This window comes from Atractosteus spatula, chromosome 19 (genome assembly GCF_055471065.1).
Source record: "Atractosteus spatula isolate fAtrSpa1 chromosome 19, fAtrSpa1.hap1, whole genome shotgun sequence".
NCBI classification, from domain to species: Eukaryota; Metazoa; Chordata; class Actinopteri; order Semionotiformes; family Lepisosteidae; genus Atractosteus; species Atractosteus spatula.
This window is the reverse complement of record NC_142724.1, coordinates 15,160,089-15,174,373: the sequence shown is the minus strand read 5'-3', so window position 1 is coordinate 15,174,373 and position 14,285 is coordinate 15,160,089. Positions and strand designations below refer to the sequence as shown.

General features: G+C 37.2%; 1 protein-coding gene across 2 annotated transcripts in view; it reads left to right on the top strand.

The window, feature by feature from the left end:
• The window catches only part of LOC148818152 (E3 ubiquitin-protein ligase Itchy-like), a 37,675-nt gene that overhangs the window by 11,613 nt on the left and 11,777 nt on the right, over nucleotides 1–14,285 (top strand). For both annotated transcript variants that reach the window (XM_088937391.1, XM_088937392.1), the window contains exons 2-13: nucleotides 3,617–3,708; nucleotides 4,855–4,996; nucleotides 5,906–6,030; nucleotides 6,495–6,629; nucleotides 7,798–7,846; nucleotides 8,704–8,879; nucleotides 9,562–9,769; nucleotides 10,977–11,072; nucleotides 11,840–12,014; nucleotides 12,538–12,607; nucleotides 13,584–13,668; nucleotides 13,940–14,068. In XM_088937391.1, coding sequence (XP_088793517.1) covers nucleotides 3,639–3,708; nucleotides 4,855–4,996; nucleotides 5,906–6,030; nucleotides 6,495–6,629; nucleotides 7,798–7,846; nucleotides 8,704–8,879; nucleotides 9,562–9,769; nucleotides 10,977–11,072; nucleotides 11,840–12,014; nucleotides 12,538–12,607; nucleotides 13,584–13,668; nucleotides 13,940–14,068 — 1,460 coding nt within the window. In that variant the 5' untranslated portion in view covers nucleotides 3,617–3,638. The remainder of the gene's footprint in view (nucleotides 1–3,616; nucleotides 3,709–4,854; nucleotides 4,997–5,905; nucleotides 6,031–6,494; nucleotides 6,630–7,797; nucleotides 7,847–8,703; nucleotides 8,880–9,561; nucleotides 9,770–10,976; nucleotides 11,073–11,839; nucleotides 12,015–12,537; nucleotides 12,608–13,583; nucleotides 13,669–13,939; nucleotides 14,069–14,285) is intronic.

Sequence of the window (14,285 nt, the reverse complement as noted above, 5' to 3'; positions counted from 1 at the left end):
AAAGAAAAGGAGCTTTTTTAAATACTGGGAGCTTCTTTGAACCTCCCGACCATCAAAAGATATGCAAAAGTTTTCTCTTGCTGAAGCCACAATCGGTATGAGGCAGTTCAGCCCAGCTTGTTACAGCAGTTAAGTGAGTCTCAAATTTTGTCCAGCCGCCTTGTTCCCCTTGTGCAGTGTGTTCCAGATAGCTTGGTGCACGTCTTAGTGTAAAAAAAGTATGTGTTATTTGCTGTCACAAATGATTCCTTTTTGGTATACTATTGTGACGCCACGTCTTTGTTTGACCACAAATTGTGAAATAGTCCCACACTTATATTCTTGGATCAAATTGACTCTCAATCTGCTTTCTGCGAAATCTCTTAATTAATGTAATTATATTTTAATTTTTTTTCACGTAGTTTGGAAACTACAATGCTCACACTGGGCACTGACATCTGGTGAAATGGCACTCCAAGCCTTATCATTTATGTGATGTCATTGTATGAAGGACTTCTGAGGTCATAGAGCTCTATCTACCAATCTTTTGAACTTTATACACTTCAATAAATCCTATGTTGTCCAGCTTTGAAATGATTTTTGAACTCGTTTTGACTAAAATCAAACAGGATCTGCCATTTCATACTTGGCTCATGGACCTCATCAACTGCTCATCCACTTTACCCACAGGGTTTTTCAATGACAGTTTGGGGAAACACATGGCATTTGAGCTCATTAGCACACCTGCAAGGATCCTCTCATTTATTTGGGGTACTGAACTATAGGAGCAATATTTTGGAATGAAAAACATATATAGTGCACTATAGGGCTACTTTGTGTTTTTATGCTTCAAAATACATTTCGGCTGTGAAGCCTTCTTCGGGTGTTTGTGCTTCTTTTCTTCTCTTTTCAGCATGGAATAAACCTTTCCTGGTTCCCTTATATGCGCAGGTATTCTGTTTGGATTATTGCGTTGTCTTGATAAGGACATAGAAGATTGTGCATAACCATCTAAATCTTATTTATGTTTATCTTTCTGCAGGCTGAATCACCCATACAAACGTGTATTGTGTGTGTTCCTACTATCTGTGCAAATCACTTTGGATTCATGAATGTTAAATTTTGTTTGCCAAATGTCTGCAATCTCCATTACTTTTTTTAGCTAAATTTGCTAGTTTGCTAACTATTACAAAATCTAAATTGTTGTTGTAGGTCAGGAAGAGGGCTGAGCCTTGGTCCAGTTTCGTACACCACTACTAAGTCTACCCTGTCAGGGGTCATGCACCTTAAGATGCGTTGTTTGGTGTTTTTTAGCCAATTTTTGATTCATTTACAAACATTTCCTTAGATTACTTTGGCTTTTAATTTGACAGTCTACTTTTTCTGAAGGACCTTATCAATAGCTTTCTGGAAATGTAAATGTATTGTATTTTTTGTGTTATCTGCTGTCTTTGTTCATTGTTATATAATTTTCGTAAGTATGTGACCTTTCCTTTCTGTGTTATCTCTTTTAAAATGTGATTGTTTTTTTTAGCTCCATCATTTTCATACCTTTACCAGTAACGGAAATAAGGCTAATTGGTCTGTAGTTCAGTTTTGTCTCACTTTTGATTATTGACATTTGTAATTTTACCTTTGCAGTTCTCCAATATGTGAAGACAGTTCCTTAGTGAGTTTAAATATCCTTCCTATAGGTCTGTGAATAACATCCTCCAATTCCTATAGTACAGCTGAGAAAATACCATTAGGCTTTGGTGATTTTATTAATTTAAAGCAGTCTTAAACTATGTAGAACCTCAGTATCTGTTACGGTAAGATTACCCTTATTGAGTAAGATAACCCATTCTATACCCTTATTTTAGAATGTTGTTTTTTTTCTTCTAATGTCTAGAAGGGATTACACCCAAAGAAGGGTGCTTACACCCGAAGAAGGCTCCACAGCCAAAACGTAGTGTTTTCTTTCTTCTCTTGTAAAATATGTCAACATTGTGCTTTATACAGTAATAATATGTCAGCATTCAAATTCTGTTCCAGTCCTTGAATTTTAAGTAAACATCCTTCGTGCAGCAAATATAGCCCTATGTGCTCAAGTTTGAAATCCTATTTCATTGTGGTTCCTGGATTAAAAATAGCTTTCAGATTCATTTTCCTGTCTTTTATCAATGGCACTGATCCATTCAGCTCTAGGATTGAGTCCTGGAGTTCTGCTGCCTTTGCAGACAAGACCAAACCTCCAACCTCTTACAGTTCTTCTGTGTAGTGGGCTTTGTTTTATATTGTGTATTTATTCTAAAGAATAATAATACCATCATCTTGCAGCAGTTACTGTAGTTACAGGCAATAAAATGGTGTCTGTGTTTTAGTGAACAACACTAAGGCTGTCTGCTGATATCTCATTAGATAAGAGAAGACCAGTAGTTGCTGACATGTTGTAGATACTGATCTACGTACAAACTAGAATTCATTTGGAGAAATCAAATAGATCTCATACTGGAGAAAGATGATACTTTGTTTTAAAATACATTTTGGAAAATGTCACTCCAAAGCTTGTGTAAAGACTTCATTTTTGCTGTTTGACCTTTAAAAGTAGTATGGCTGTTTCTGACCCCTACCCTTTGGGGATAAATGAACAGTTGCACATTTTGTGTTTAAAAATGAGTTTCTACTAAAGTTATTTTTGGCAATGCAAAACATTTTTTCTCTGATTGATTATGAAGCAACCTTCTCAAGCTTTCTCAAGTAAGACTGAGAAACTCACAACAAGTGTCTGTGCAGAACATAGGTCATTGCTACCATAATAACTGTCTACAGTGTGGCGTGCTGTTTTAAAAAGAATGATGCTATTCTCAGCAATCAAGCTTTTGTTTGCCAGGATTGCATCTGTACACGATCTGTAAAAAAGACCTTTCTATATCTAAAACTTAATGTCTACCTATGTTCTAAGGGTATTGTAAGAAGAAGTGTATTTCTGAAACATGAAACTTCTTATGTGAACATGTGAAATTTCTCACTGTGATAAAATGAACTTAAATATGTATTTAATTACAGAACTGAAAGTAGAGCCATGTATTGACATAATACACATATTCTGAAACAAAGAAGAGGACATTCTGGTGTTCTTTTTGTCATATACGCACTGCTGACTGCAGTCTGGCATGCATCCTCTTATTCTCTGAAAAGATGAGAATGAATACAGGCAGATTATTAGCTACTGTAAAGGCAGAAAAAAGTGAAGAAAATTCCCAGAGGGCCTTACAGTGTGCACACTAACAAGCAATGTGACATTGCTGTTCTCTGATATTAAGAGTGAAATTTATTCTGGCACTTGAAGTCAAGGAGGGGAGTACAAATAAGAAATCAGTTTCAACTTTGTCATAGCATAGTGGTAAATTAAATTTAGCTTTTATTTTTTATAGCAGCTTTCTTTGTTGCTAAGCCAATTTGTGGTGATGGTGATGCTTATTAAACCGATAATGCTGTCGTACACCACAGCGGCTGCACATCTTTGTGCTCAGGTTCTTCTCCCAGTGGATATGCCACTGCCCATAAATGCACTTTTCAGCTACTGCACATATCAGATTTGTACTGTCAAGGTTTTAAAATACAGATGTAAATGTCTTCTCTCTCTGTGCTGCAGGTGGATCTCCCAGCCCTATGCCATGGCCTGCAGCACTGCCCGACCAAGCTCTGTTAATGGCATCACCATGAAAGCACAGCTTCAGATTACAGGTGAGTTTTACAGACCAGCTGATCTTTAATACATCGGTTCCCTTCACTTCTGCAGTATGAAAATGTCATGTTTGATAATGCTACAAGTGGTGTTGATGGACCAGCAGGTGGCTCTGGACCAGAACTTCTAATCCAATGCCCCATTATGGTGACCAAGGACAGTATATTGTTAATGGTGCTGCCTTTCACATTTTCTGTAAAACCAAGAATCCTGACTAATTATTAAATATTTCATAGTTCATAAGAGTAGGAATGTTAACCAGGTGTTCTAACTAAATTTAACCCTTGGTGTATGTAATCGGTCTGTCATAAAGTTCCCTCTTAATTTTATTTGAAGTAAAGCAGTTTCTCAGTCTTACACCTGATCTGCTATGCAGTGAGGCTGCTGTCACAGAATAGCTGCAGTGTGTCACCCGGGTATGGTAACACTTCAGTGGTGAATGAAGTGGGTTCTCTCCTGTAAATACAGTGTTTTGGAATCTTTGCAATGAAAAATACTATACAAATGCAAGGAATTATTTTATCATGATCACCATCAAAATTACTTATTCAAATTGTAATCCTTTCATATATACAAAGTTAGGAAGATCAGATTGCTTTGTAATTCTTCCAGCAGAGCGTGTTCCATTGCAGTCTGTTTCTCATGTGATAGTGCTCTGTTCGGTGAACATCTAAGACTTTCCCAAAGTATATTTGATTCCACTAGTGTGAAATTACATTTATGTTCAAAAAGATATGGCCTGGATTGTAAGCACTTTACCTACAATAAAAGAATCTTGGCCACATTCTCTTAGAAGATTCTCCTGATGTGCTGCTGGACATTGATGTTCATTAGTTTGAATTTCATTTTCTGTGAATTAAACAAGATTATTTTAGCTTGATTGGAGTCTTGGTTAATTCTAGATCATTTTTAAAGTTTAAAATATTCGTTCCTTGAGCTTTGAGTCTTCACACTGCTGGATTGATGACACTGACTTTTTGAAGTATTGCATGTCATCTGTGATTTGTAGAACCGGGTTTAGATTTGACATATAAATACATTCTGTGAATATTTAAAATATAGGTTTTTTAAAGATAGTGTATAACATCAAGGGATTAGTACTTAATTTTGAAATATGACTCCTAGAATTTTTCTTTTCCTTCCAGTGCTATCAGCCAAGTTGAAAGAAAACAAAAAAAACTGGTTTGGGCCCAGTCCTTATGTTGAAGTTGCAGTGGACGGACAGTCCAAAAAAACGGAAAAATGCAACAATACTCACAGCCCCAAGTGGAATCAGCCTCTCACGGTGTAAGTGTAGTGTGTCCTTGTGCGAGAGAACCCTGACTACAGGCTCTTGCCTGCTGATGTTACATTCTATCCTTTACTTACATAAAGCCCCCATCTTGCAGCACCATCTTTATTTAGACCCTTGTCTAACAGGGTTTCAGTTCTAAATGTCAGCACCACCACATCTTTCCTACAGTTCAGCAAAAAGCACTGTGGCAGTGTCTGATTTTCAGAACACACAAACCATACTTACTAAACATAAGTGCTATTAAATATATTCCTTCCAGTTTTTATACCATGGCAGGCATACAGAAAAATCCCATGAGTTCCACAGCAGTCAAATAAAACTCATGTATGCACAAAACAGCACAGTATATAGAGTTGCAAACCCTAGAACATAAGAGATAAGATAAGATCACTTTATTAGCCATATACAGTTTCTTGCGTTAGGAATTCGTCTTTTCGCATACTCCAGCTTGCTCTCCATGAGACACACAGACAGGGAGAGAAGCTTGGGGTCAGAGCACAGGGTCAGCCATTGTACAGCGCCCATGGAGCAGCTGGGGTTAAGGGTATTGCTCAGGAGCCCAACGGAGTAGTATTCCTCTGTCGGCTGCGGGATTTGAACTGGCAACCTTCCAGCCACAGGCACAGATCCTTATTCACAGAGCCCCTGCAACACCCCAATTTCTCATATTTAGTAGACATATGAGAAATGTAATTTGAGAAATTACCTTGATTGTTTTCAAATGTGATCTTGCCAGATGAGCTTTAGAAACTTGTTTTCTTTCCATATTATATTTTTTCAGTTTTTATGATCTGATCTTTTTCCTCCCAACTAATACACTTGAATTAAAAATCTCTTCCTCATATACACTTAGACTGAAATCCGTATTTGTCTGATTTGAATTAATTTTTTCCCTCCTATAGGATTGTTACCCCTTTCAGTAAGTTAATTTTCCGGGTTTGGAGTCATCAAACCTTAAAGGCAGATGTTATGTTAGGAATAGCCACACTGGATGTCAGTGAAACTCTGAAGTCCAATAATATGAAAAGTAAGTACACTATATAAATCTTCACAGGCAAAATTAGTTTTGTGAAAAGCTTCTTTGGTTAAGTGAGCTGTAGAAGTTACCTACAAACTGTTGTGTGTTGTATTGCCTTACCTTTACATCCATAGGCATAAAATTAGAACATGAAAATAAATGCATTAGATTTTTATATCCTGTTTAGTTAAGAGTGAATTTCTAAACTGTAGTATTGTTTTATTTTTTAAAGGCTATTACTGCTTGTTTCATATTTCTAGATAATACTTCCTGCTTTCTGAAATTCCTTTCTTGTGGATCAATCTTGATAAAATATTATGATTGGTTTCTTGAAACATTTGCTTTTGCAGGCCTCCAATTTTATTTTAGTTTGGCCAGTGTTACATGCTCCAGTTCCTTAATGAACATTAAAGCTGTGAAAAGGGAAATGTTGTACAGAGCTCTGATTTGCAGGCCTTTCACTTTCATTTCAGTTTCAGAGGTTGTGCAGACATTGCACCTCTCCAGTGACAGGGAGCAGACAGATGTGGTGGGAGACCTGTCAGTGTGCCTGGATGGAATGCAGGTTGATCCAGAAACGTTTGCATCTGTAGACACGAACAGCCTGAGTGAGTCAACCTAAGTCTCTTGTGCTTTTATGGCTGAATCTGTGTTTCAGCTGGCATAAAAATTAATGAATACATTTTAATTTAGGAACTCAGGTGTAAACAGTCTAGGCTTTACCTTTAAACTGGAAAACCCAATGTGTAGAAAACAGTTTATTTTAATTCTAGAAAAATAACTTTTTTTGCATTAAAACATGTTTTCTTATTATACCAATAAATAAGTTATTTTTAACTCTTCTAGATTTTAATTTTAAGAAGCTATTCTACTGCAATAGCAGAGTACAAAGGCTTTGTTGTGGTTTATAAAATGTCCTGTAATTTGGGAATCTGTATGTTTTATCTTAGACCACAATCCATCATAAAGATACCAACAGCTTGCTTTTTTCCTCTAAATTACTGTTACAACATTACCAATATGGAATTCATTCAGGAAAGGCCTTAGCCTTTATTATTTTATAGTTATAGTAAGAGAATCAGTACAGGAAATTTAAGTGTTATTGATCAGCCTCAGTGTGTCGTAAACATGGTTTATTGAGTTTTTTTAGTGCAGCTTTGATGTTGGTCTGCTAGGGTGAGGTAAAGTGTCAGTGAGTCTGTGTTAACTGTGATGCATAATGCATTTCTGTTGTGAACCCACTACAAAATTGATGTCACTCCATGCTGTTTATAAAGCTTTTAAAATACAACTAATTTTTCTTCAGAAATGTGCTGCCATCTGTAGGCATCAACTTTAATTAACATTCTCCATCAAAGTTTATTGGGCTTTAATCTGTCAACACATAAACAATGTCATCGTGGAATGTAATCCCACCAGTTTCTGACCACAGTGCCTTCACATCTAATTTTGCACATGAAAGAAACTGGCTTTAATTTAGATTAAAATGTCTTTGCCACTACAGTGCACTGTTCTTTCACAATACATGTTGTTTATCTACCGTCACTTGCTGGACCACAGTTACTGTGGTTCTATGTCTATTGTTGGTTGAGAAAATGAAGAATAGTTTGCTACCAACATAAAATCATAACCATTTTAGCTAGGGAATGTCACAGGCCTGATGTAGTGCTTTAGATGGTGTTATGTACAGAAATGTGGCCCTGAAGAAACTTTCCCTTTGACTTTTAATCTTTACACATTAACAGCATTACTTAAAATCTGTTTCACACTTCACAGACATGGTGCCCAATGGAGATTCACGACAGAACAGTGACTACATTGGAGGGTAGGAATATGTTTTCTTATTTAAAGGTGAAGATATTACAGAAATCAGAATTGCTAAAATAGTTATCCTTTTTGCAACAGTGATGCAGTCAGTTTATTGTTTAAATGCCATAAGAAATTGCTAAAGTACTTTGTGTCAAGTTTGGTTATTCATTCTGTAGCAGTGCTCATACTGGCAGCCCCATGGAAATTTTTTTTTCGGTGTTTTGCAACTAAACCCATATGTTTTATATCAGTTATGATGTGGATGTTCTTTATAAATCAGGCTCATACTGGCTATTAAAATGAACAATCTCTAAATGTATTTCAGAGTATATTGGGCCAGGTTGCCATACGATTTTAATTAGGTAGCAGTTTGTCTCCCATTGAAGCATTTGGAACCTGCAATGTGCTTAGTAACTCTTATTGAAGAACATGTGGAATTGGGCTATTCAGAAGCCGGAAACCAGAGGTTAATGAAATCACATTTATTTTGATTTTGTGATTTTTTTTCACAAGTCCTTTGTGACTTTGTGATTGACATCTTTTAAATGCCTTCAGAGCCTTGACTTGTCATTAAGTCTGGCTCATGTTTGTGAACATGTTTAGAGCCAATAGTGAAGCAAAGTTGGCGCTATCCTAGTTGACCAGCAATCACATCCGCTCAGGGAGTTTCCTGCCAGGATTCAGCAGGTAGAATACCCTGCACACCAGGGTACTAGGACAAATTGGACGTGAGCAGATGTAGAAAATTAATTTCTTGATGTCACATGTTCCATCACATTTAAATTTTCAGCCCCATGTGCACTGGCCTATTAATGCATGCTTCTGTCTGGTAGTATTTTAGATTAATTAGATGTGCAAATTATTGTGTTGTAGGATAAACAGGGAAGCATCTCCCTCCGGAAGTATTGAGGACATGGCAGCTCCAAACGGCATGGCGGTGAATGGCAGAGGCTCTCCATGTCTCTCTGCAGGCGGTTCTAAGCCATTCCGGCCCCCGAGACCCTCCCGACCTCCGCCCCCCACCCCCCGTAGACCTACTGCATCACCAGGTACAATCTCGTCCACTTCTCTGCATGCTGTGCTCTGCTTTGTCTTTCACCCGCTTGCTTTCCTACTGTAGTGGTGTTTACATGATGAATGGCACTTTTGCTGTGTCTGGCACTGTGTGGTTTCTTTTGTTCTCCATTTTGGGAGTAAGAACGAACATGGTTTGTAAGTCTTGCTGCTGGGGAACATCTTTCACAGCCAGTGAATAAAACTGTCAATAAGCATAAAGCAAACTGTTAAGTTTAATGACTATGCTTAGGAGATGGTCTGTTTTAGCGTTGCCAAGATTCAAATGTTTATCACATTCAGATAAGTTTTGTAATATGTTGCATTAAGTGGGAGATTTAAAACCTCACACAACATATTAGTGCAGATAGTTTTCTTTGTTACAAACGCATACTAAATATTTTCTAAAAGGTAGCTTCTTAAGAGCTAGTCTACACCACACCATAGCTTGACCTGCAACATCATTGAGCTGTTGCACAGGTTTTAAGCAGTCATACACAAAACTTCTGTTAGACAAAGGTTTTAGTTACCTTAATCATGCATATATTTACTGGTAGTAAATTTTTGCTGTTTCATGTCACCTTTGTAGAGAACCTCATGACCTAGAATTTAGATGAATGATAAAGGCTTCAGTCCTTTAAAGCATCTGACCCATTTTTGTTCCTCTTATGCTTGCAGTATCTACCAATGGGTCTGTGTCCAGTGAAGGCAGTGCTTTTTCTAATTCAGAAGCCTCAGGAAGGGCGCCTGCATCAGCTGAGTCCGAGTTAAACACACCCACTTCTATATCCCAGGAGTATGGGTCAGCTGGCATGAGACAGAGTGTGGGTGTGAACCCACCTGCCCCCAGAATCAACCCGGTCAGCACGGGTCCTCTGCCTCCTGGGTGAGTGCCTCCCATTTTAAGACAAACCTCAACTACAACCTAGTTTTTCAGCACATCAGCTGAACTAGAACTTCTGCAGTATCGCTTTCAAAAGCACTTTACTACCTTGAAAAATTTGCTTCATGCAGCCCTTTTTTTAAATCTATTTGGGGAAAAATCCTTTGTAAACATTTTAGATCAATTACTTACTAGCAAACTAGTAAGATGGATGAATGACCTCATTTTCCTGCTTCCTTACCTGTTTTGTCATGTTTTGACATTTAAGCTTTTTGCTTTTACACACAGAACATTAGTGTAGTTTTCATGAAATAAGAACAGCTTCCCAAAATCACACTCCACGTACTGAAATAATAACTTGTACAAAACAGATTGTGCAGACTGAATGTTCTGTAAATGATTCTAGCAAGCCTCTTGAAAATTGCTCACTTAAACGATCCTGTTTGCAAGGGTTTTTTTTCTTTTGCTTTAAATATGTCATCCGTGAAAATGGCTACAAATCTACAATGTAATTACAGAAACAGTATCTCTGCTTATGTATTTTACTGATAGAATGATTTTGTTAAAAAGAACACATTTTTTTCACAACAACACATTTTGTGCCTAAAGATATCGTAGTATATTACAAGGGTTCTCAATTCCAGAATTTTGAGTTTTTTTTAACCTGAGTTCTTGCCTCTCTTTCATTTCATGTCAACTGAGCACACCTCCACCTGTAGTGTTGCTGTTATCATTATGGCACATTGACAATTTCCTAGAAGCATATGTGCACACAGTAATGACACAACCTGGAATGCTAGATTACTGTTATGTCTAAAATAAACTGTGTTGTTCCAATAATGGGCACTTCTCCTTCACAGTAGCCTTGCAACTTCTGTCAGGAAGGCTAGTGTAGTTTTCTGGGGTTTTGACTAATTAGAATGTAGGAAGGTGTGGTTGTGGGGGTAGCAAAGATAAATACATTTCATTCATTGAAGAAACTACAAAGTTTGTAAACTTAACTGTTAATCTATAAAAAGTTTACAAAATCATTACAGTTTTATCTTGTTTATGTTTGTATGGGCAATCCTGTAGTATTGTGGTAAGTACTTTCGTTTTTAGTAGACCATAAGCACATAAAAAATATGCCTGTTGTATTGATCATTTGGTTGATTGTGTGGTATAGTATGTTGTTGCATGTTTAATTTCTTTTTTTAATGCACATGTGAAGTTGGGAGCAGAGAATAGACCAGAATGGGCGTGTGTACTTCGTAGATCACATTGAGAAGAGGACAACCTGGGAGAGACCAGAGCCCCTTCCCCCTGGGTAACACAAGAGCGTGGCTCTGGGAGTCTGAGCAGCAGACCCTTACTAGAGCCTTTCTAGAGCATTACCCTTTAGTTTTTGCCATATACTGTCCTCCATCCTGAACCTAGGCAGTGCAGTGCAGTCTGTCTGTAGTTGTGGATTTAATTAAGGATGATGGATTTACCAGTTGACTATTTTTAATATGTTTTAGCTGCTCTTATGGATGTTAAGGTTATTGTTACAATAAGGAAAATAGGCAGCATACATTAAACTGTTCTTACGATATGTTTAATGCAGTGGATCTCATTTAAATTTGTGACTATTTTGCTCTTCAAATATAATTTTGCTCTGTTTTCCTGGTTTTTGCTTGAATATCCCTTGCAGCTGTTAGAGTTAATTTTGCTATACAGTTGAATCTTATGTAGAGACAAAAATTCCTAATTCAGCACAATTTCCCAATATAACTAAGCATGATCAAACCATGTTGATTTGTTGTGATAAAAGAAAGATCTTTCTCATCTCTTTTCTTAAAATTTATCTGAGTTATTGAAAAGTCAGAAGTGAAATCGTACACCCTATTGGGTGGGAGCAGTATGTACTGCTTTTTATATTTTGTAAACTCCTCGGTGTTGTTTTGTGACACTGTTTGTATTGTTTGTCTGACAGACACTGAGGTGCTGTATATTCAATACCAAGACTCTAGAGATGCATAGTGATCTGTTCTTAATGGCCAGTACAGTTCAGGGTTCAGGTTAGTTAAGACTGTCCTTCTCCTCTGCCCGCAGCTGGGAGCGACGCCTTGACCCAATGGGCCGTATGTACTATGTTGATCACATCACCAGGACAACTACTTGGCAGCGCCCCACGCTGGAGTCTGTGCGGAACTACGAGCAGTGGCAGCTGCAGCGTAACCAGCTGCAGGGTGCCATGCAGCAGTTTAACCAGAGGTTTATATATGGGGTAAGTGACACCAGTTCCATTGTCCAGTAATCATTGTCATATTCTTTCTGACCCCTTTTCTGCAAAACACCATTGCTGCTGTAATATTAAAGACTGAGTAAATAACTTTTATTTTTAATTTCCAATACAGAAATTAGTAAACTGTGCTAATGAAAGCTGTGATGTTAAATAAGCTGACAAAAAAGGTAGAAGGTAGAATTCTTTCATTGAAGAATTTACCTGTTTTAACCCCAGGTATCTCCACTGTTTTGGTGTTTTATTAGTGGGGCTTTTAAGTGTTTCATTCTTCTGGCAACATTACAGAAACATTCATGCTAATGGCAGGAGGATACTGCCAGTCAATGTGGAAACTAGTGAAGACTGAGTTTGAATTGGGTACACAATGGCATCTTTTACGGTCATAATGCTCAAATTCCCAAAATGGTTTTATTCTGCTTGTCCACTTTTCAAAAAGTGCAGGTTTATTTCTGTGTTTTCATTGTTGACATACTTTTCTCACGTTGACTTTTATTAACCTTTCCAGCTCCAAGATCAAATTCCAGTGACACAGAATAAAGAATTTGATCCACTTGGACCTCTACCGCATGGATGGGGTAATACATGATATGAATGCATGATATATTAATAGAGATAAGGATATCAATCGGGGTCTAACAAATAAAACTGCTTTTTTTTAAACTCACCTGGGAGCAGCTCTTTGGCTGCCATTTACCTTTGAATATTAGAAGTAATCACTCAGGTCTCTTGGAATGTATGCTCTAGTGTTAAATGTTTCAGCTTTTATTTTTCATTGTATAAATATCGATAAGCTATTGTGGTGGATGCAATTAAATAAATCAGGCAAACATACTGAGGAATGACAGCAGCAGCCTCAGTGCTGAATGGAATGTGTTCAGCTGAACTCCTGTCACAAGGCAAAGTTAAAACTTCCAAGAAAATTATTTTAGGATCTCTTGGGCCTTCCTCCTTGTTTCAAAAATTTTAGACGGGTAAAGGTCAGTTTTGATGAGTGTCTCTCTCCTCTGAGCAGCACTCCAGGTCAGATGCAGTGTCATTTGCCTGTCTAGAGCAGCCCACACAACAGCTTTGAAAAGGTCAGAATTCCTTCTAGATGGAAAGCATAAGAGAATTTGTTTACTGGGGATGTTGAAATGGTATAATAGTGGAAATAGGAGAAATATTAATTGGCACCATTGACTTCTTAATTGAAGTAATAGACATGTTATTGCCAATAAAAAGCAAAACACCTAATAAGTCCATCTGCAACAACAATACAAGTTGGCTTGTTAGTGTAATTGTCAGGATGACATCATTTAAAATAAATTTTATCTAGTTACTTGATTATTTGAGTATAAAATTCTAGATTACAATTATTTTATTGAATTGTATATAGACAAATGAGATATACTTCATGTTAATTATTCCTCCTGTCTGAGGGCATCATCCAGCATGCAGTGCGATCAGAGAAGGAAAAGGCAACTTCTTTAATGCTCTAAAGGTTGAATTTGAATTTAAGCAATATTAAGTATAATTTAAGGCAGACCTTATTTTGTTTGCTTTATATTGCAGAGAAAAGAACAGACACCAATGGGAGAGTCTACTTTGTACACCACCCAACACGCTCGACTCAGTGGGAAGACCCACGGACCCAGGGGTAAGCACTTGGTTTCATTGCCTTTTTATTCTTCCACTTTATGGAAGAAGTCATAGGATGCAGAAACAGACACGATGCATGAAATATAAAAAGCATGTGGTTTATTCTGAAAAAATATATTTATGCATCTATTGTGAGTTTTTATTAAGCTTAGAAAAAGGACAGCTCAGCATGTTATTTGTTTACCTGACACTGTTACAAATTGCCCAGCCTTTTTGCTGAATAATATGCTGCTTTTAATGGTAATCACAATTCTTTCTATTTGATTAAGACTCCTGAATGAGAAACCACTGCCTGAGGGCTGGGAGATGAGATTTACAGTGGATGGTATTCCATATTTTGTGGATCACAATAAAAAGACAACAACATACATTGACCCCCGGACTGGAAAATCATCCTTGTAAGTGCTGCTGCTCTCCTGTTTTTTCATAGCCAGATGCACCTGACAAAATTTTAATCTAAAGTTACAGTATATCTATGTGGCACCTCACATCTGCTAATGCACCTTTAGTCAGTCATGATTCTTTCATGCCCTTCTGTTCAAAGTAAGAAAGAAAAATGCCATATTTATATCTTTACAGTTACCAACAGTTTTTGTATCTATTTTAAAGTCATTA